A 24,099-nucleotide genomic window follows, 5' to 3' on the forward strand; every position below is an offset into this window, starting at 1 on the left:
ATGGTATTAACAGATAAGCAACAATATGTTTTATTTTGTCAACTATATTATAAATACTGACATTAAACGTCAAAGCATACAAATTGGAATAGTAATAGTATAGTATGACCTATACTATGGTATGTTGTGTTTTTGTAGATTTTTGACCTACTAACCTATGTATTTTCTTTGGATTATTTTGGACATACTATGTTCATTTTCAAAATACTACACAGTATTCTTTTTCCCCATTTTCAACAAACTAAACTATGCCGTTTTTTAAAATAATTTACTATATACTATAATATGTCTTTTTCCATATTGTTGACATATACTGTCATTTTATTAGCATATTTTGCAAATACTATCTCTTTCGTCATCTTTCAACATACTATACTATGTCATCGCCTCATATTCTCGACATACTATACTATGTGGTATTCTTCACATTATTTGACACACTATACTATGTTGTCCTTTTTCATATTTTCGACATACAACACTATATCCTATTCTTCATATTTTGTGACCTACTATAATGCCATTTATGTTCAACCAATCATCACAAATAAAATCCAAACACTCAGTTAATTGTATTTGAACAAAATATTTTCTTTATTCTGCAAGAGCACTGAATATGTTGGAGATCCATTGATAAACGTACATGATTCAGCTCATAAACAAATGGAGAATCTACAACCAACAATCTATTGCAGCCGATACGAGAAAGAAAAGTGAATCGTGTTTCGAAAAGAGAATACCAAGAGAAGCCTTAGCAGTTATGGCAGCGTAACACTGAGAAAGAGACCGATAGGTTATTCAGCTGTTAGACAATGATCACCACACGCCTATTTGTGATGAAATGTGAATCAACGGAGTTTATTCATTTTGCAAATAGGGTGAGTTGGTGATCATCTTTAAGATTAAAAAAGATTCTGTGGCGATGCACAACGCACCTAGAGTTTAAAGATTATAGTCTGTGTCATCAGGAAACCTTTTAACAAGGAGAAATATATTCAAGGCTTAAAGTTTTTAAACAGTATTGCCTTCTGATGTGGCATCATTAGACATACCTTTCTATAAAGTAATAGTTCTCTCTCTCAGTATTAACATCTTATAGCATTTCACAACTGACACAATAAAAACGGGAACTTGTTTCAGCTTGAAGCAGTGATGTTAAATTTGTTTTATCAAATTCAGATCGGAATACACCATAAACAGACAAATAACAGTTGCTTTTCAAAGACATCTTTTTTTTTTACAATTTTTGTTTTAATACACAAAAAAAACAACAGTCAAGAGTACCAAATATGCATGCCGGATCTGTACGTATGTAAAAAGGGGTAAAAGCGGTAAAATGGGGTTTGGGGAGGGGAAGGAGGGGGTGTCATATACACTTTTTAAAAATCTTTTAAAACATTTTTTTAAAGTTGTAGTTTTTTTTAAAAGTTATTTATTTTGATATATATAAGAAGCTGTTACTCCTCGAAGCTGTGCTGGGTACTGTGATCAGATAAGCAGTGGTAAGAACACAACACGACTCCTCGCCGAGAATCAAACATATTCAAACCTGGCTGCAAATAAAACTTTGCAGGACTGCTTGAGGGCGCGTAGTAGTATTGGTAGTAATAACTGTGGTAGAGAAACAACAGACAGTTGCTATTTTAACAGTCCTGGGATGATAGTGAGAATGAACACTCACAATAAAAATAAAGGTAACATTGGACTTATTGTACCTTATTGTTGCAGAGACCGCACCTTTGTTTCAAAATGTACCTTTATTTTCTGAGAGGTGAACCTAAGCCTGTTTCCTGGAGTTATTTGAGTTAGAGTTGAGTTTTCCAAAGTGAAAATCCAACTAAACAGTCTGTAAAAGTAAACTTGACAAAACAGATATTTTGGTTTGTCCCAAAAACGTTTCTAAACTGCTTGTCTCCCTGCCTTAGTACTACTACGAGCAAAACCCTGCCCATTCAGAAACACCTGCGGGGTCGATGCACCTGAGGCAAATCATGCGCCCCTCTATCACGAACCCCTGGTTGACAGAAAAGGGAATATTGCATGTTGTGTCGAGTGAGTTACATAGGAAAATCGTCCTGCAGAAAACTCAAATCTGTAAGTGTTGAATGTATCATTATACAAAACTGACAAATCAGGCATGTGGTCCTGTTGACCTTCAGTATGTCCTGTAGCAATTCAACTTTTCAGGTAGTATCACAATCAAGCATATTAACTTGAATCAAATCGAGAACAGGATTTCAGAAAGGTATCAAATACAGAAAGAAGCTGAATCTATTCAAATCAATGCCAATTTAAACTGGGATGTCCCCAAAGAAAAAGCATTTTGTGCACAACTATTGTAAATTATAACACAAGACACTTTTGTGGGCAACAGATAGTACATTAGGAATGTTGTTCCTGCTTTAACACAAGATATAGACACAATACAACACAACCAAATCTTAAAACCCCCACACATTACTGTTGTTCATGAGATTTCTGCAGGACATTTTCAACCCAGAAATAGAACATCTTCAAATGGCAAACCAAGCTAAACCCCAGCTATGGTCATCATGTGCAAAAATATGAAGTAGCATGAGTGACAGCGCTGTGACTTTTGGTTGTTTTTTCTTCTAAACCCTTAACATAAGTCAGTTTATACCAACGGTACACAAACGGAAGAGTGCAGATCAAGTTAAATCTGATTGATTTTTACATTGGGACATCATTTTTACAAGGATTCTAAAGATGGATCCTTCCTGACTTGTCACAAAAAGTACCTGTTTAAACTCTTTTTAACACAAACTGAACAGATCAACCGACAATCCTAGCTAGCTGTACGGGACACTCATTCACACAACATGGTTTTATCTTCTGAGTTGTGATAATATCAAGGCAATGGAGATAAAAACTTCACTGAAACATCCATTTCCAATGATCGACAACTGAGGGGATTAACAGGAACTGAAATCTTTGGTCTTAATGTTTTGGGGGGGGAATGAAAACAGTCAAAGAACAGCGACTACAACTCAAAACAACCCTTAAAACTGTATTACCTTTCTGGCTTTATATATACGATAGATACGATGTCTCCGTGTAAATGTGACTCAAGATGCAAATGCAGATATCACAGGTAAATATTAACACAAGTCTCTTGTAGATGATAAGGTGTGCAATTTCAGACAAGCCCTCTGAAGGAAAAGATCCGAACATATCTCTGAGAAGTTTCAAAAAAGCGCCTCTTTCCCTCCTAAATTAGCTCTACGTTTGCCTGTAACTAATACTGTACATCTGTCATAAAACTCTAAAAACCTTGGCCCTGCTCACCATAAAACAAAACGGAACTCTTCGTTATTTTTTTCTTTAATAAATGTATATTTTCATATAAAGACATTCAACAGTGAGCAATGCAATATAGTTCAAGTAATAAAGTCAGGGTTTTGTGTTCAACCCGAAACAAAGTCTGTTAATAACAAAAAACCTTTGAGACTGTGTGGTCATGGAGGGGGAAGGAGAGACTATGACATCCTTTTGGTGATGATGCTGTTTCTAAGCTACGGTAAGTAATGAGAGACGAGTCTCCTGAAGTGGGGACACCACAAAAAAAAACCATGTGGGGAACTAGCTTAACCGGCTGAGAGTGATTTAAGTATCAATGCAGAAAAAACCCTGATTTGTTTATTTTTTCAATAGCTGGCTTTGTTGTGTGGTCGTTTCTACGGTAAACTTTTAACACCTGAGGGTAAATGACCAGAAACATTGTGAAGGAGACATTAAAAGTCTGCCAAATTGAACGGGCATGCATTTGTGATAGCACCTCCAGAGTTATGTTCATCTTCTGGTAAACATGATTTGTGGTGCTTCAAAAACACAAAGGGAAAAAAAAACAAAACGCTTTGGACCCGGACTGATCCTGTTTGTACATTCAAGATTATATCAACAAACCCCGCCTTGCTGTCCCCTGTTAGTCCAAGAGGAAGAACAAAGACCGCCATTACTGGTCGACAGCAACAGATACAAAATGCAAAAAAAGGCTGTGTCCCAATTCGGTGGCAACAACTCAAGGTTGATGGCATTTTTTTCTAACTCCTGGATGTACAAATTTGGTCAAAAGACACATTTCTCCGCAACAGAAATGGGACACAGCCAACGCTTTCCAACATCCTTTATGCTGCGACTGTCCAACAGTGTTCACACTGGCTTTATTCTTCCGAACCTGCTTTAGCTTTCACCTTGGATGGTAGAACGGGACTTCTGGGGCCGGCATCAATTAAACCAAAATTGGCCTATTCTCAAAATCACACTAGCTTTATCCTTTCAATTCAGTTGTAGCATGCTAACACTGGTTTTCACAAAGTTAAGCTCATTTTAATATAACTTTGATTTTAGGAACTTGGAAGTTATGTCCGTTCCAAAATTGTCTCTTTAGAAACGACATCAATTTGGAAAGATAATACCAAAATAATTGGAACTGCATCTTTATCAATTTGCCAAATATTTCTGTTTCTTTACAAAGACATACTGATGCTGCCAATTTTACGTGTAGGATTACAGATAGTGAGTGTAAGTAATTGCTTACCATTCTTTATAACACAAGATTATTCTCTGGAATCCTTGGTGACTAAAACAAACTGATTTCTTACGCCAAATTTTTCGGCATTTACTAAAGATACTTTCCATTATGTTTCAGCTCTTCATGAAAAGACAGTAGTCTGAGAACAGGCCAAATTGGATTAAGTCCTGCCGGCTTTAGGGACACCCAATCTGATTCGGGAGAGACCGATTACTATCAATGGCTTTCAGGTCCACAAACCTCACCTCCCACAACCCATCTACCTAATGTGAGCAGACTTTATCAAGGGAGTGGGGGTGTGTGTCGGTAAATAACGGTGCTACCGTCATGGGTGAGGAGGACATAGAGACGGGGGTGTAGATAAACATGTGGTGGGTACAACCAAGGTTGTATCATTCACTCACTATGACTCTTCTGCAGATACTCAAACAATGGCCCTCTTCCTACAACCTGATACACTCCTGCAGACGCACCTGTGTGTGTAGCCCATACACTCGGCTTATCATACTCTGAAAAACACTGCAAACAACGAGAGGGGAGGGTGTTTTGTCTGACTTTGTAACCAGCGTCTTTTGTAAGATTTCTCAGCTAGAACCCAACAAAAACGTTATCCTGTAAAAAAGAAAACAGGGTCAATGTATCACACGCCCGCTAGCTTTTCATTCTATAAATAGCTGCAGATTACCAGACTGTCTGGGGACCCCACACTGACCCTCGTTAAAAAAAAACGCCTCTCCAAACAAAACAGCCAATGGGTGAGCATTATTTTCGTTCCAACAGCCAATCAGTAACCAAGAATTTCAAATTTCAAGGAAAAATAGAATGCAACTGGGTTGTGTTTTTCTCTTCAGTTTTTGAAGATATTTTTTATTGTGCGATGCTTTTTTAAGTCTTTGACAGAAAATGCGTCCACTGGTTATAAAGTCAAGCACCGGCAGAAGGTTCTGAGTTTAAAAAAACCAAATTGACAAAATTTCACTCCAAAAGCTTCACTGTGCACTTTGATTATCTCTCGGACCCTTAGTGCGCCGCTCTGCTTGACTGCTGGACTACACAAACACAAAGGTAGATTGCACGTTCTTTCAAGTTTTCAGTTTTTTTCTTCTAAAGCCTGCGTCTTTAGCTCGAGACATCGCCTCCGCCTACCTGCTTTCTGTGTTATACATAAAACATTTTTTTATCAAAGCTTATTATTTCTGAAGGTTGTGTAACAAAAACACAAACAGTCCCAGTTTTTTAAACCCACAGTCGTTAGCATATACTCATGTAAGTATCTTTCACTCTCTTTTTAAACCACACACAAAATGGGTTTCAGGTTCCCTGGCCCTTCATGCTTTTAAAAGGATGATTTTGGTGAATTGGACCATTTTTAACCTTTTATTTTCTGGTTTAAGTGTAGTAACATTTGTGACCTCAGCACTCTGCTTTATGCCATGAGTTGGTACCAAATAATGAATTTGAATAAACAATTACACTGAATGACGCTTATTTTCTCCATTAATTAATAACTATTGAGTCAAATAAATGTCAGAAAAGTGCTTAAAATTTTCAAAAAGCGATAAATACTCACAACTGAGGAATAACTATACTATTCAAACATAACATTCATCACACGGTACGGTACAGAATACTGAGGTCACACATGGGACTTGTTTAAGTGCTTCATTCTTGACCATCTGTATTTACAGAAGGTCCTGGCTTTCTCTGTTTACGTACCATTTGGTTTTCCAAAAAAAAGGCTATTTGGTGCACAAGCACGTGGCCCAAAACTCGGTTTTTATGTGTGGTCTCAAACACACCATTCGTTTGCTTTTCTTTACTCCTTTCACCATTCACAAAAAGAAAAGAAAAATCTAAAAGAAAACACACACTGGCTGAGTCTTTGCCCCCCCCCTCCCTCCCTCCCTCTCTCTCCACACCAACTTTGGTCTCTGGTTCTGATCTGTGACATTGCCATTTACACATTGGCAAGAAAAAAAAAAAACTATGTTCCAGCAAAGCAGAAATAATACAGAAACCCCTCTACAGTTAGTATAAAAGCAAGCCTTTCGTCCTTCTTTAAGACTTCAAAACTGTTTTTGTCACGTATGCCCCACCCTTCCCCTCCCCCTAAACCCTTCAGCAGCAGTCTACATGGAGGAACACTTCATAAAACCAAGTGTCCGTTGTCTCGTTATGCTACATTATATTTGCTTTTTTCGTACGGAGAGGGACAGGACAGATACTTGACATCTTCTCCTCTCGCATTTACCACAAACAAAGCTTTGAGAAACAAAAGGAAACGACTCGAGAAACAAACAAAACGGTTGCAATATAATCATCTGTGGTGCAAAATAAAAAACGGGAAAAAAACTAAACAAAAAAGGGGGTTTGGGAATGTTTTGTTGTCGTCTTTGTTGTCGTAGTTGTTGAGTTTCTGGTAAAAAGTCTGAGCTGGAGTGTAGGTAGCAGCGGGGTCAATCTGAAACTCTGAAGTCTCCTACTCCGTTTCCTTCCTTCCTTCTTTCCTTCAGTCGCTTATTTATTTATTTTTCACATTCACAAACATTTAAAACTTCCTTGTGCAAATCAAGCAGTCTTTAGAAAGAATGCCCTCCGAAATTGTTCTTGTAAAAATATATAACTCCAAGGTGGCTGACGTGTGTGTTGCAGCAAGTGTTTACTTTGTTTCTATCTTTACGGGGTCTGGTGTTGGGGTTGCTTTGTATTTCAACCAATCCCACCCCCCACTCCCTTGTTCCTTCCTTCACTCACTCTCCCCGATTCCCTTCCCCAAGAGGGGGTTGGTTTATTGTCTATGTGGGGGTTGTGGCCAGGTGGGTGGGGTTCATCTGCGTCCGGAGGGCATCTGTGCGTAGACGGGGTATGCGAGACGCACGTTGAGCGAGTCGTTGTGCTGCACCAACGAGGTCTGGTGGTAGTGGAGCACCAGGTCCTTCAGGCTGCTGTACAGGTTGTAGGGCTCAGCGAAGCCGAAACCGCGCGGTGTGCTGTAGATGACACAGTGCTTCACCTCACCTTCCACACTGAGGACAGAGAAGGAGAGTTTGAATCGCGCTGGTCAGGAATATACACGTCAGATACAACGTCCTTTGCTGTACACTCGCAAGAAAATTGAAAGCATTTATTTATAATAAATGCATAATCCAATCCTTTGCATTTGATTGGAAGCTTGAAAGTAGGCGGGCTCAGAATGTAGCTCCACGCGATGGATGTCCTGGTATTACTGGTTGGTAGAGTCTTACGTAAGCACAACTATTATACTTTTTTTCCTAGCATGTATTGTTGATTAGGTGCAAAAATTATAAAAGTGAATATTATAATTCAGAAGGAGTTTTAGTCGTTAAAACTATTTGTTTTTATTACAGTCAAACTTATGTGGTTACATTTAAAAAAAGCTGTTTGAATGTTTGCTGTCTGCATTTCAGTCAATATTAAATCGCTAGAAATAAACTGCAAAAGACTACAGTTTGTTCACAAATGACATAGAATGGCGATTGTTTATTTGGTACTGTATTTATGGATTGATTTTAGTTAGTGTAATTGTATTTTATTCACTAAAGAGTCAAGCATCTTTTATTTCTGCTATTAAACAATTGTAAAAAAGTCACTTTAGGCTATAAATGCTAACCGCTAACCAAGGCTAACTGTTATTAGCGGCCAGCTAACCAAACATTGATGCAGGAAAACAAATCTGTACTCGAGAATTGTGTAAGAGTGGAAATAGTTTGGACATTGCACATAGGTAAAGGCACGTCTTGTGTACTCACTTTACAGAGCAGGCGTAGCAGCCCTTTTTGCTGCTCTCCCGGATGAGAAACGCTCCGTCCGGCTTCCCGATGAGCAGCTCCTCCGACTGTGTCCTGTTCAGATCCCCAACGAACCAGCTCTTCTCATCGTAGTGAGGCAAGTTCTCGTCCTCCTCGGTCACAAAGTAGCCTCTGCAGCCGCACAGGAAGAGATAAACGGTCAACACGGGGCACTTCATCACAGAGTTAATGTAAATAGGTACAGATTAAATTAGCCGTTGCTCTGCCCACAGACAGATATGTACAGTCACCGTGTTAACCACTTTTAGGCAGAGGAAAGGCAGTAAAAGTGGGGACTCACTCGTCAGTGTTTTCGTTCTTGATTCCAAGCCAGTCGTTAATTTGTTTCTGACGAACTCCTTTGTGATTGAGCCAGCTACAGAGAGGAGAGAGAGAGAGAGAGAACCATTACTACGACAACAAGGATCAGTTTAAAAGCCTCCTTTCATTTACAACACTGTTTATGATGCAGGGAACACAAATCAAATTGGCATGTTACTGACAATAAAAAGCAGAATAAAGCCAGCAGTAAGGAAGCACACGTTTCTAATGCAGTGTGTGACATTCACAGAACATCAGGGTTTTTTTAGACTGTGTGAGGGGTTATGAAACTTTGTTATTTAGCTCTTTCATTATTTAACATGATGTCTGCCTGCTTTACTTATAATAATGTCTTGTGCACTTACACTAGATACTGGTCCCTGATCTTGCGGAGCTGTATGAGGTCTGGCTTCAGGCTGTTCATCTTTTTGTCCGTCTCCCGGTTGTCCATGGCTTGCGTCTTCAGGTCCTGCTCCAGCCGCACCTTGCTGTCGTGGATCTCCCCGAGCCGGGACTTGAGCTTCTCGTAGTTCATCATGATCCTCTCGATCTCCTTGTCGTTGCCCTCGCGGCGGAAGCGCTCGATGTAGTCCTTGCTGTAGCGCTCCTGCGTGTGACACTGCTCCTCGAAGATCTTGATGGTCTCGTTGAAGGCTTCGATGGCTGTTCGCTTCATCTGGATCTCCTGATGGGTGGAGGAAAGGAGGTACGTTACAGGACATGGCAGGAAATAGGAGTTTCTTTGTGTAAAAACCATAAAAGTTAATTTAGAATTCAACATTTTTTCCATACCTGCGACATCTTGGTGTATTCTTCGTACAGTCTGTCGTACTCTTTGCTCTTCTCTTGGTACTGATTGTGGTATTCCTGCAGCTTCTTCCCCACAGCGTCAATATTATCCTCCTTTACCAGCTGGTCCTGAGGGATAAAACAAAGATAGTAAGCGTTAGAATCTAGAAAAAGCAAAAAGTCTTCTTACATAAGTGTTAGTCACTTAAGAATGTAGAGCTATTTGTACTTCGCTATTTGTTACATGCATGTGTTTGCTCCCTTCACCCCTGATTCTGCTTAGCGAGGGTGACTCCTGAGCAGGCTCGTTAATTAACCACCCACAATGCCCTGGGTGTATGGCAACAAGGTGTGCACCCTCTGAGATATTTCACCCGCTCTGAGTAATGACTCGCCTGCAGAACGAGTGGAGCGAGGGGAGGAAGGGAATAAATGCAACCGCGGCCCTTTGACACCACATATGTGTGCAATTATTTAGGGAGCGTGGCAAGGGGGCCGGCAAACGGGGCAATATTTCCGCCAGCGGAGGGTTTTGCTGCCGCTGCAGTTTGGAGTGGAAACACCCAACTCGAGACACCGGGTACAGCGAAGTTGGGGTGGGGGTTAGGTGATTGAAAAGGTGTTTTTAAATTAGTTGCAACTGCTAGAAAGTGGGATTTCTGATTTCAATTTAAAACTAATAAAGGAGTAATGTGTATTTCTGCAACCTGGGTCTTAATTTCCTTCCTAGTGATGATTATATTTGTATCACCGGAGGACACAGTCTTACAAATAACTCCAATAAGAGCTACTAGACAGGATGTTAAACACATTTCAGTTTGATCAAGGATTCTAAACCACAGAAACCAAAGTGAACACACCCGAACTATCCCTTCTGAAATTGTCTGTGCACACAACTACAGTTTACAGGGTTTTTACAGCTTTTACAGTAAAATTAAACCACTTTAACAGCTCTCCTACTCTTTATTAGCACATAAAAAGTTTCGAAAAAATACATTTCCTCTTTATAAAGCAATGACAGATACACAATGTGTGGTTAATATTTGATGTGTGCTGACCTGCTGGAACCGGGAGATGGGGTACATGAGTTTGACGTCCAGCTTGGTGTTGTACTGAGCCAGAGACTCGTGTCTGTAGTGGCTGATGAGCTCCACCACCGAGCTGAACGTCAGCGGGTCGGAGAAGCCGTATTTCCCATCCCGGTGGTAGATCTTTATCAGCTTGTTGTTGCCCCCCTTCCTAAACACGAAAAGAAATAAAAACAGAAAACATTTAGAATGAAGAATGCATCCAAAAACACATGATTCCCCCTATTATTCACACAACCTCTACTTCAGGCTCAGCCCCCCCACTCAAGCACTTATTTCCAGAGCAGTGGGCGATTTGCTCCAATTTACCAGGATGCTGCGTAGGCTAAAATGCTTCTCAACACATGATTTCCCTCAATCTATAGTTAACTAGAGGCATGGCTGCATTAAAGTGGAGCAGAATAAGTAATCTACCACTCCTTCCAGCCTCCGTTAATCCCCCTGTGGTTTTTAAACACACTGCATCCATGACTGGTACAAACTGAACTAAACACCCACCAACATCTGGCCCATGTGTTGAATGGGAAAGGTTGCATTCATTCCCGGGACAATTGACTCTGCATTCATTCATGTGCCCACTGCCATTGGGAAATGAATCTATTGCCTATCTTAGTGCGCTCTCTTGTTTAAAAATAGTTGCAGATATGGCCTATTTTTGTTGGGGAAAAAAGGGTTTTACCTCAGTGTGAGGGTGTAATCTCCCTGCATCTTCGTGGAAGCATCCCGCACCAGGAACGTCCCATCAGGCATGTCTCTGAGCTTATCATTCACTTCCTCCCTGAAGACAAAATGAAAAGAGTGAGTAGAGTGAGTTGGTTGAGTGATCCGTGTACAGATGGTGTTCATTTGAAAAGTCTGTCTCCAATTATCAGTGGCAGGCGATGGGGATTTTCCCCCCCGCAGCCACACGCCTCAAAGTAAACAGTCTGTCAATGAAATGAAGTCGGGAGTGACTGGAAGGACAGGTCCCAGCCAACAGTGTCTCTCTACTCTGAGTGTGTGTGTGTGTGTGTGTGTGTGTGTAAAAAGGGTGGCAGACAGGCTGTCTGCGCTGTAGGTGGGGTTATCACATGAGTATGTGTGGATTGTGGTTGAGAGCTAACCTGTACTTATGAAGGTAAGGCGGTGACAATAGCCTGAGGTTTAAGACTCAGCTCCTTCATAGCAGTTCATCAAGAAAACAGACAATTTAAGAAAAGGAGTTCTGTTCTTAGACTCAACTCAAATGAAACAGGCATACTTAGAGGCAAAAATCAGGGAATTTCATTGTCTACTGAATACTAAACGAACCTGAGGAGCAATTGATGTGAGCGCTCTGTCGAAACACATTTTAATTGTGGGCATTTTTCATTGTTTCTGGCCAGGCTACTGCTACAAGTCAAAACAATCTTAAGCTTTATAGGGGTGATAAACTCACCACTTCTTGTCCATATCTACAAGTTAGTTTAATAAATATTACTTAAGATAGTTTTGTGTACATCATACACCAAATTCGACATACTTTTCCACATTAAACCATCTTAAGTAGCGCAATCGGACACTAGAAGGGCGAATATATGTCTCCTTTTCTATATTTATTGAATGATGTTGTTTTTGGATGAGGATCTGTAACAATAGGCCCAGCAGATCATTTCAACACAGTGTGTATGTGTGTGAGGGTTACCTGGATATGTCTCCCCAGTACCACTCGGCTTCCTGCAGCGAGCCTCCTGCTCCTCCATCCTTGGTGCCATTGGTGCTGCCCCCTCCCACCCCCACTGAGGAGGGCTGCTGTGGCTTTGCTGGTTTCGGAGGAAGAGCTGGAGGAGCGGAAGAGAGGGTATGCTATTATTGAGAAAGACTGCGTATCATGAACTTTGCTTTACAGCCACCTATATCGGACGATGGGGTCAAGGCGAAGCGTTGTCACATTACTCATATATTTCATTACTTTAGAGCTTTGCTACAAAATAATAACACCAGAAATGTCTAGAGATCTTTCTGCGCACCTTTCATATGCAAATATATCCCCACATAAATGCAGCAGCGGGGCGGTCGGTGACCCCATTGTTATTAATCACAAAGGCAAACAAATATAGCCCATACATCATCACAGTAATTATTCTGTCACACACACACACACACACACACACACACACACACACACACACACACACACACACACACACACACACACAGAGAGAGGAGATTTTAAGGGGAACGAGAAGAAAGTGTGTAACAACTGCCAACACTCTTGTTTTCGCACCATTCAACCTGCCTTTGAACTCGTCCTCCCACTGAGCTGCAGGAGGGAAGCCTCCTGTTAGTATTCTGTGGTCGTTATCACGGGGGATTGTGTAAGAAGTCTGACAGAAACTTGACTTCTAAGCTCTATCCATAACTGATGCCCTTCATTTTATACCACCAACAACTCAGGTTGATTCATTCAGGGTTTCAAGAGTACATGAGCAACAGAGTGTGTCTTTGTCAGCCGCAATGAGTGAAATACTGTGAAGAACATTGCATAATTACAGTTATTAAATATATTTTAGAGCTGCATGTGTTGAGAAATTAAGATGTGGAAAGTGTGGTCGATATAGAAAGTTGGCTTGACAAACATATTCCTCAAAAGAGGGAATGACAAAATAATACATTGGGAGAGAAACTCCCTCTGGAGGGAATATTAGCCTTTGCAGACCATTCACATGCACACCAACCTATATAAACACACCACAGGAAAGGGAAAACCCAACAAAGCATAATTGGGCCCCTCAAAATAAAATGCCTTTTGTCTTTTATGTGGAGAGAAGCTTTTGTGACAGACAGTACCTTTAAAAATCGGGCAATAATAACAAAACCAGAGCAGCGTTTCAATAGTCTGAAGGTAAATTCAACCTGACAGAGCTAACAGACTTACTGCAAATCTGTGAGCCAAACAGAGTACTAGAATATGACCCACAATACACACACACACACATGCAGCACGCCATGGTTTTTCAGAAGTCTCCAGGCACAAAGTGTATGGGTACAGTTTAAGGAACAGCAGTGTAATTACTGGACAGCTCTTAGATCAGAAATCAGTTTACTCTTGCACACACAGACACACACACGACAGATGTGGACGGCCTTCTTTAAAGAAGGGAAAGTCCGCTGGTGAATGCACCCTGAAATGCCACCGAAGGAGGAGCGCGCCCTGCTTCAGCAGGAGAGTCCCGGAACAAGCAGGCCTCCCAAATTGCCAGATGACACGCAAACGCGGGCGACAAAAACCGACAGGGGAATTCCCACGATGCACAGGGAGAGCTGAATAAGGCAGGACAAATCTGATTTTCGTGTGCACGCGAGCACCATGGTCATTACTCACTGTCCCGATAAGTTGTCACCTTTTCCCATAGCTAGTGTGCCCCGCCCCCATAGCTGTTCACTGTAACATGGAGTTAGAATGATGTTGTGTTGTAAAAATGAACACATAAAATAAATGATTCAGGGAATTAATTGAAATTAAAAGTTGTTTAAAGTCCTTTTGGCCACTTGGGGGCAGTAGAACAAACCATCTGACAGGTGATTTATTATTATGTCGAAAACAAAACAAAAACAGCTGCTACTGCCAGTATTTCCGAAAACAGAGCCACATTAGTAACGCCAGTACAGTCTTATTAGAGGCATGACTGTATCCACTTGATGAATGTGAAGTGAAATATAAACTGTTTTTTTTTTTTTTAGCTCTGGTTTGTTTAATACTCAAAATAAAACTGATTTAACTTGTCTGACAATTTAAAAGGCTTCCATAGCCACTAGGGGGCTACATACCTACTAAATGTGAAGTTGGCCCCTTTGTCTCAAAGGACATTTTCTGGAGTTGTTTGATATATTTTCATTTCCATAAGGAAGGAGCTCAACTTCCTCTTTGTTACCTGACTTTTTACACCTGTGATCTGTTGTGATTTCAAAAGTGTGTGTTCAGAGCACAGGAACAGCCCCCTTTTCAACAAACTTCATGTTGAGGAGATCTCATCAAAGCAGGTTGGAAGGCTACTAAAAGAATAATTGGTACAAACGCACACAGCAGATGAGTTTCAGTTCAGAGGAATGTGTGTAACAGCTGCTGCGCTGCTTCCTCTCCTGTTCTCTTTGTTCTTTTCCAACCCCGCTGTCCGTCTCAGTTTTTCCTCTCAAGCTCTCACTTCCCTCCCTCCTCTTTCACATTACCACGGCAGTCAGTTAGCCACTCAGTCAGTAACAGCAACCAAAGCTGTCATTCTGCAGCTGCACTGTTCCCCACCGTCAGCATTTAATGGACACACACACACACACACACACACACACACACACACACACACACACACACACACACACACACACACACACACACACACACACACACACACACACACACACACACACACACACACACACACACACACACACACACACACACACACACACACACACACACACACACACACACACACACACACTATATTAAATAAAAACGTATACTATTTAAACATTTCAGGAAAAAAAACATCCCAAAATGAAACAATGCTCTTACATAACTGAAACACACTGTTTTAGTTATGTGTGTGTATGTTCAACTGTGTGTGTGAGAGTTTAAGTGTGGAAGTACATGCACCACACAAAGGATGGTATCATAAAAATGACAGTAGGCTAATTTATTGATAATGAATTCCTTCCTTATTTATCTTTTTTAATTAGTCAATACCATTTTAAATGTGGTAAAGTCATTTAAAGAAACAAATATCACAGTTATAATAGACAAAAAAAGGGCAAATCCGCACTATTAAGAACCTAAAATAAGTTTCATGTTCCCTGATAAATGCCCAAAGTGTGTATATCTTGATTTTATTGAAACCATCGCAAGGATTGTCTTAACTAACCCTAGGACATGTGCCACACAACAATGAGAAACAGGACAATGAACAACACACACACACACACACACACACACACACACACACACACACACACACACACACACACACACACACACACACACACACACACACACACACACACACACACACACACACACACACACACACACACACACACACACACACACACACACACACACACACACACACACACACACACACACACACACACACACACACACTTATAGCATGAAGGTTCCCACTCTGCAGCACCTACGGAGCCAAACCATGTGCTCTTTTAAACATCTTTCCTGCACAAAACAAGTCAAATTCAATAATGACAACCGTCCCAGCACAGAGGGCTGAACCTGAACATGACATAAACCATGAAAACTTTTCTTATTAAAACAATTGTAATGTTTTAAATCTGTAAAACAAACCATCAGTCATAAGTGCTGCATAAAACAGCCATGAACAAAGGCGACCGTCAGCGCAGCCTCCCTCCCCTCCTTACTCCCCCCTCCCCCTCACCAGACAAAGGAGCAATGCTCAGCCACACACACACACAAACACACACACCCCCCAATGACTGTCAGCACGGACTGACACACACGCATGATAAACACTCACACTTGACAAACACACACAGCATCAATGCTGGCCGCGGTCATCCTTTGGTTTCAAGGTGGGGGTGTTTTTAAAAAATAATGAAAGTGGGCACAGTGACAAAGGTCTTTTTCTGCAAGAGTTTACACACACGAGAAAGGACTACACACACTGCAAAACCAAAGAAACTCAAACGCGTGTGGCATGAATTAAGCCTGCTCCTCAATATTTTCGGGATCCAAAACTTCACAACTGGTCGAGTAGGGAGCTGCAGGTGGTGTGACTGTGTGTGAGCCTCTACAGTGTGTGGGTGTGTTTCAGCGTCACGGCTGTGAAAGCACACACATGCACCCACACACATGAACATACTTAAGAGCTTAAGACTTCAATCCGAGTCCAGATGTCTGCAACAGTAGACATGCATTTTAGCTATACATTGTGAGAATAGTCATAATTACCTAGCTTTTAATAATGTGTGGGATTAACAGAGAAAATATTAAAATGATTATGTATAAAACCACAAAATGCTCATTTAAGGAGGTGGAATCACATCACTTTTGGCATTTTTGCTTGATAGGTAGTTGTGTGGTTCAACTGACAGTAGCAGCACTAATTCCCAAATGGGGAAAGTGAGTGCAAAAGCACACAGAGCAACAGAGTAAGAATATGGAAAAACACAGACACTCCAATTATGTCATGTGCTGCAAGAAAAACCAAGACAAGGGGCTGCAAACACATTTTTTTTTTTTAAAGGAGAAAATGTCTTTGTCAACAAAGAAAAAAGTGTAAAAAAAAGTAGAAAATGCTCGTTATTGTAGAGACTGGATAAGGAAGTGAACTCTGAGACATAAAGCAAAGACATGGTAATGCACTTAAAGAAGAAAAGGCACCAGAAGACTAAATCAGCCTCTTACCGTCCTCAACCATCGCACTCTCCGTTAGCTGCATGCTGTCACCCGTCTCTAAGCTGTTTCTCTCCTCCCTTCTTCTCTTTCTCTCTCTAACTCACTCTCTATTGCTCTCTCCTCCTCCTCTACCTCCTCCTCCGCCGCCACCTCTTCCTCCTGCTCTCTGCTCAGTCAGACTGAAGAAAGGAGCAGAGCGAGGCTGATCCTAAAAGACAGGCGACACGCTAACTAATCCCTGCACGGAGGCCCGCCCCCTCCGCCAATCAGGAGGCGGCATGGGGGGCGTGCCCTCACCAGGGGAAGAAAGGAAGAAAGGAGGGGGAGGTGGAGTTATCCGAGGGTAATATCAATTCCTTCTGGGACACCACACACACACACACACACACACACACACACACACACACACACACACACACACACACACACACACACACACACACACACACACACACACACACACACACACACACACACACACACACACACACACACACACACACACACACACACACACACACACACACACACACACACACACACACACACACACACACACACACACACACACACACACACACACACACACACACACACACACACACACACACACACACACACACACACACACACACACACACACACACACACACACACACACACACACACACACACACACACACACACACACACACACACACACACACACACACACACACACACACACACACACACACACACACACACACACACCCCAACAGGTTGTCTCCTTTTGAACGGTGCGGCTGGAGGATGAATGTGCCTTTAACACTCATTCACAGTTTATGCAAGGACTTTTGTACTTTAAAACACAACTACATGCACACCAATAAAGTACAAAATACAAAACATTCAATTTCTCTTTCATATTTAAATCGATTAGTCTATGTATAGTCGTGAACAATGCTAATCAAAGTCCAAGATGCAGTCTTCAAATGTCTGACCAACAGTCAAAGAACATATTCTATTTGTAATAATATTAGGACAAAGAAAACTAACCCATCCTCCACTTTAAGAAGCCACAACCACAACATTGTTGATATTTCTTTCACTAAAAACAAGCTTTTGCCAAAGAATCTAATAAAAAAAACGTGAGCAGTTCAACATCTTCCCCTGAGAATCCCACAATTTGACTCAACTGTACCACTTTAACCTAAGACAAAGCAAACCTTTCAATATGACAATCATTCTATCAACAAATCCATGTCCATGACAACTGGGCACTCCCTCTGCTGATAAAAACTGAGCAAGAAGGTCTAAAGCTCCGGAAAATGCTAATAAATGGATCGAAATGGAATGGATTGAGTTTAGAGACTGTAGCCATAACAAAAAAAAAACTATTTCCAAGATAAAGATTAAATGTTGATGCAGACTCTGTAATACTTTTTGGACGATACGATGTTTTAGGATTTGAGTGGGAACATGATGATCCTGATTAAAGGCTCTGATAACTCAGTGTCACATATGGACATATATTACATCTGATATGGGACACGGGTCAATCCCATCCTACAGATGATTACACTCTGATGTAAAGAGGCTTTGACATCTCCACTGTGTTTGCCCTTTATATAAACAGCAGCAGGTCTGTACTGGTTGTCCATATTTTATCAAAGAACAAAGCAAAGTATATTTACCTATTTGCAAATCAAAGATTTTATGGTTTGTTGCCCAGGTAGCCGCTCCTGATTATTTTATGCACTTGACTGCTTGATACAATTGAAAGAAATAGGTTTCTCCTCTGCCGGTGAACATGGGAGAAAAAATCTATTAGAATTTAGTCCTCATTACAGACAAATGCAAGGCTGGTTGATCACAATTTTTCCAATATATATAACACAGTATGGAAAATTAGGGCAAATTACATCTACACCTATTTAAATTGATGGTCGATTCAAAGACAAAATCATTTGCAAAACTCATTTCATTTTGCTCTAAATCAACATAATATGATCATGTCATCGTTGACAAAGGACCCTCTCAAGCTATGAATTGTATGGTTTTTGGTGCATATATCACAGTAATAAGTGTTGCATCATCACAATCTCACAAAATCAAAAGGCAGACATTATGTAAAATGTATAAAAAGCAATATTAAGGCAAATTCCAAGTCTGTGAAAGTTGCTTTTCATGCTGGGTGGATGTTTATAAAAACAACCTGTAAGGTGGCACATGGATATTGCTGTAAACAGGCAAAGACATGAAAAAAAACTGTGGTATGGTCCTTTAACAAAAACATCCCATCCATTCTCCATTGAATGATGAGACTCAGTGCACCCCACATCCATAAATACACTAACTTGCCAGTGGAAACGCAGGCTTTGCCCTTCCCCTAGGGGGGCAGTGGCACTCCACCTGTACTAATCATCCTGCACACAAAGGCAACACACACACACACACACACACACACACACACACACACACACACACACACACACACACACACACACACACACACACACACACACACACACACACACACACACACACACACACACACACTATAACTGACACTGAGGCTTTCACGTTTCAATTCCAGTGTTATAAATATTCTAATGAACATCTGTGGGACACTAGTCTGCCATTCTCCCGTACTTCTCTTAACCCTTTATCATCCTTTCTCCCTAATCTGTCCAACTTCTTCCTCCTATTTTAGCCTCCCCATCACCCTCTCTTCTCCCGTAACTGTGGCTCTATAGAATGCATGTCAGTTAAGTCAAGACAAAGACACAGTTTGCATACGTTGAAGCGCAGACGACCTGATGCTTGGTTACATGGGCAACAAAAAGATGCAGACAGGATGAGCTCATTCAGAAAATGGGGTGACAGAAAAAAGCAGATTATGAAACACTGCAGGTATGAGTAACAGAAAAAGTCCATCTGCAATTCATTCTGCTTTTCCACAATGCAAAATAATCATTTTTTTATACATGCATCTTTGCTGACTGCATGTTCAGATCACAAAATGAACACAAATGCTCAGCTAAGCTTGGACAACATTAACAGATTTTCGACAGTCTTTTCCAGCCACGACAATGACCCCATGTTTGTGTGAACGAATGGCTCCAGGCACTATAAAAGGCAAGGTCCAGCAGCAGCAGCAGCAGCAGCAGTTAAGTATGTGAATCACCAGCAAAGAGCAAGTGTGCTGCATTCACATCCCCAGACGTATTGGGTTGAGGAGCACAGTCCATTCACTCTACTGTAGCTCCAACACAATGATAGTCAAATAGAGATAGAGTGACCAAGACAAAGAATTGCTCTTTTGTTCAGCCAAGACGAAAAAGGAGGAGTTGGCTTTTAAATGTGCAGAAAGTGCACCAGTCCACTTCACTCCAACTTCAATATACCTCACATTGAGGAATCAACATTGCACAACAGGATGCAACAACCTACTAACATATACCAGTGCATGAAGCTGAATGATGATATTCTTCTCTTATTTGGGTGAAAAATAATAGTTTAAATTCACTAGAATCTTATAGTTGAAAATCTTTGATAAAACATCTTAACCTAAGGGGATTTTCTTTCTTATTTAATATCATCTTAGAAACATTCCAAAGATAAGACATAGTACTGCACTTTATGGTGGCTGCATAATATACTGTACATCTCAATAGAATCATGGGGTAAGTGAAAGGAGGAGGGAGAAAAAAGGGGACAGAGCTACCGGGCAAACTGTATTCAACAGCGCCTCCTGGAAACAACGTCCCACATCTGCGCCATGATCCATTCAACTCACCGAGGGGAGAAAAGAGGGGGGCTGGGAGTCAAATGACACTGGCACAATTGCCGAGGAATGAATGAATGGAGGAATGAATGAAACATATTCGATTGCGGGGTGACAGTTTGCTAGAAAGGGGCACATCGACGTATAAGTACGAGTCAGTGAATGATGTTATGGTTATGAAACGCTCGGGACGTTTTATTCCCAGTTGTGTCCATTATTCCGGTCCCTGTCTGCTCCCCGTGTCCCATCCCCCCTTCCCTGTAGTCAGGACCGGGTAGAGCTAATTTCAGGATGATCCGAATAGAGCCTTTTCATTTAGAATTTGATTGCGGAGTAATAACAGATTAAAATGTGCAAGTAATCACAGCACTTAACTGCTGGGTTATTACGAGCAAACTCTGCTACACTGAACCGAGTTGGAATTTATTGCATTTTAGTCCAAAATGATTTGCAGTGCAATGTCTGCCATCTTAACTGCTCATTTATCAGGTCATCTTATATGCAGATGGGTTGAAGAGTAGTTCGGCTGCCTATGCACAGAATATATGGCACTATTGTCTCCGAATGAGTCTTAGTGCAGGTTTGAATAGCTGCAGCTAATGTTACTGTGACAGCAGGAATAAGCATAAGCATGTATAATGGACCATGTCTGCTGTCACGGAAGAAAGCTAGAGTAAATTGTGTTTAAAGCGTTGTCATCGGTACCGGAAACTGCTTTTAAAAGTCGAATTTGTATTGCAAAATTGTTTCTTTCGAGCTCAAGTTACCTTTCTGACTACAACAAAAAGGGAATATGCTAGGCTAATGTCGAAACTGTTGCAAAATTGAGCCACTGCCAAAAACTGACTAACAAAAAATATCACTTTAAAAAGGAGCAGACGTAGATGAAATCCTTCGAGAAAAATCGACCCAAATGTCGTGAAGGACTGTTAAAGCAGGATGTACGCTTTAAAAACTTTCCACCAATTTGAACACGCACCAAACCAAACACAGCACCACCTCTCCTGTCCAACAAGCCCCAGCCCAACTTCCATGTCCGATATTAGCTTCTGCTGCCCGGAACAGGCCTGCTTACCTGGCGGCTGGTCCATTTCCAGATAAAATATCAGCTCTGTGGAGTAGGGCATCATCACGTCCCTCCAGTCTCCTTCCTCACCGGCTTTTTCCGACGTCCAGACTGTATTATACATTGCTTTCGTGTGGCTTAACCTGACAATCTTTCTCCACAAAAAGGAAAAAAATGCGTATAAAATGCAAACTACTGACAAAAACGAAACCGGCGTATTAATAAAAACACTTGATTAGATAGGCTAATCTATCTACTTGAAAGTCTTCTATCTGAATTCCTGCTTCAGACTGGAATAAATAGACGAACTGTGTACAGCAAGCACCGGGCTGTGACTGTTCCCTCCGACATAATAATAGTGTTAATAACTTGGGGCTCTTCATGAATGCCCTGTATATGTATATGTTTATATAAAAGCGTCCTTTAAACGTTGGGAAAGTAGATGCCAGATCTACATTTCAGTCCCCTCTCCTTCTTCTCCGCTGGTGCCGCCGACTTGCTAGCTTCATTTTAAGAAGAGCACTGACAAGAGGAGGCTGCCAGACGCTGACAAGGGCTGGGATAAACCACTGCGCCACAGTTTATAGGGGGGGATGTTATTTATCTAACTGTAACACACACAAACTTTATAGAAATATATCCTTAAAGTAATCAATATTAATAGCATCTAACTTAACATTACTTACTGTCTTAAATTATGCATAAATTATTACACTCACCAATTCAGCCTTTGTTATTTTAAAACTACGTCCACCTTTGTTGGGGCCTTTTTTTCTCCCAGGCCCAACGGTGACCAAGCCTCTGTGCGCAAGCTCAGACGGCTGCATTTGAAAGCCAATAGGGAAATTACTTCAGCGTCTGAAGAGCAACTTACAAATTCAGTGGTTTTCCAGTGAGATCCCCACCTTCCCACTGACTGGCTGTATGTAACTTCAAACTACTGACTGCTACTGCTGCAACCACTTAGGAATGTGACTTAACTACATGAATAAGGAGCAACCAAACATAAAAGGACCTTGCCAGTGTTTTTGCATGTTATAACCTTAGCCCATATTACAAATGATGTATTCTTGAGTGTTAACATGTATGAATGTGCTTTATTCCACCATACAAGTAAACCAACAATAAAAGTATACTTAATAAATGCATAGTATTTATTTACTGTCCCCAAAAAATAATAATTAATGAGCCACACTTTTGCATTGGTTCACATGTTCTTTCATTACTATGAACACACTTTTTGACTCAGTCCCGCAAACATCCTCTTGCTGTACTTAAAACTCACTAGAGCACCATATGTGGATTTATAAAAACACTTAAAATATGTCCCCAACCAAAGCACCATTTCCTTCTTTCTGTTTGAAAAAAAAGGGAATTTTTTAAGGAAGTTATTGAGAGAATAAACCAAACATTTATGCAACCTTCAAAAGGTTGCATAAATGGGATCATTGGGATCATTGGCAATGACCTCATGTATTTCAAATTATCATTGCATGGAAATGCAGTGAAGACTTTGCAATTTAAGCAGCATTTGTATGAAAAGTGACAACAGTGGTGGAATACATAAATCAAGCAAGTTTCAAGTTGATTTACATAACACATTGAAACGGATTCATACAATGGCCGAATAAAAGGTAGGGAAAACAGATTCAAAAAACCCCAATCACTACAATGTGGTTTAGGAAAATGGTCAGTGGCAATGTAAAGCAGAGGGCATACAATGAGACAGAGACTACAATGACACTGAGGTTATAGTGTCCTAGAGACTGTGAGATGTTCCTCGAGTTTACACGCCCACCTCTACACTTGTGTGTCTTTCGTGACACTAAACCCCTTGTCTGCTCAAGGCAAGGTAATGACGCGTTTATTGAAAGTATCTTATGAAAGTCATACCAGCCTTCTTAAAAATGACCCGAAAACAGTCGTGGAAAATATACAGTCTTTGAACATAGGATCCCTTTCCGTGGCAGTTATGTGATGAAACGATTTGTTTAGTGGGCTTCTTTAATTCCAGACGAGTAAAAGATGCCATTTACAACGTCAACCAAGCCGCCTACAGTCAGGTAAGTACAGTTACAGTAAATGATATGGGAGCTTAAACATAAGCTTAGGGATGCTAGAGAGGTTCAACCATGTATTAGGAAGCCTATAATACAGGGATTACTGCAAACACACAACACATACCTGCTAAAATGGATATGATGGATTTGCAGGATTGTGGGATCATGTCTGTTGCAGGACTTATAGGTATGGCTTGTTCTTTTTTGGATAATATTTTGTAAGATATTTTTAAATCAATATTTTGCATTATTGTTATTAA

The 24,099-nt window shown here is 40.9% G+C and overlaps 1 protein-coding gene across 2 annotated transcripts; it reads right to left on the minus strand.

Moving 5' to 3' along the window:
* Positions 1 to 570: 570 nt before the first annotated feature.
* On the minus strand, positions 571 to 22,278 carry pik3r3b (phosphoinositide-3-kinase, regulatory subunit 3b (gamma)). Of its 2 annotated transcripts, none has more exons than XM_063890766.1 (9): positions 21,789 to 22,278; positions 12,223 to 12,358; positions 11,239 to 11,337; positions 10,530 to 10,710; positions 9,475 to 9,600; positions 9,048 to 9,367; positions 8,663 to 8,737; positions 8,323 to 8,493; positions 571 to 7,578 (listed from the first exon to the last, which is right to left on the minus strand). In XM_063890766.1, the coding sequence occupies exons 1-9, from the start codon at positions 21,901 to 21,903 to the stop codon at positions 7,380 to 7,382; spliced, it is 1,422 nt and encodes a 473-aa protein (XP_063746836.1). In that variant the 5' UTR covers positions 21,904 to 22,278; the 3' UTR covers positions 571 to 7,379. The 2 variants fall into 2 exon arrangements, with proteins under 2 accessions (XP_063746836.1, XP_063746837.1); XM_063890767.1 differs by lacking the exon at positions 21,789 to 22,278 and adding an exon at positions 16,954 to 17,134.
* Positions 22,279 to 24,099: the final 1,821 nt, after the last annotated feature.

The sequence above is a fragment of the Eleginops maclovinus genome, chromosome 9 (assembly GCF_036324505.1).
Source record: "Eleginops maclovinus isolate JMC-PN-2008 ecotype Puerto Natales chromosome 9, JC_Emac_rtc_rv5, whole genome shotgun sequence".
In the NCBI taxonomy this organism is placed as follows: Eukaryota; Metazoa; Chordata; class Actinopteri; order Perciformes; family Eleginopidae; genus Eleginops; species Eleginops maclovinus.

Bases quoted from the DNA above. Each gene is read 5' to 3' on its own strand.
- pik3r3b (XM_063890766.1), bottom strand. From the start codon at position 21,903: ATGTATAATACAGTCTGGACGTCGGAAAAAGCCGGTGAGGAAGGAGAC. The intron at 10,711-11,238 runs GTAAAACCCTTT...TTTCGTGTTTAG, and splicing joins GATTACACCCTCACACTGAG to GAAGGGGGGCAACAACAAGC. The intron at 7,579-8,322 runs GTGAGTACACAA...CTCTGTCCTCAG, and splicing joins TGCTACGCCTGCTCTGTAAA to TGTGGAAGGTGAGGTGAAGC.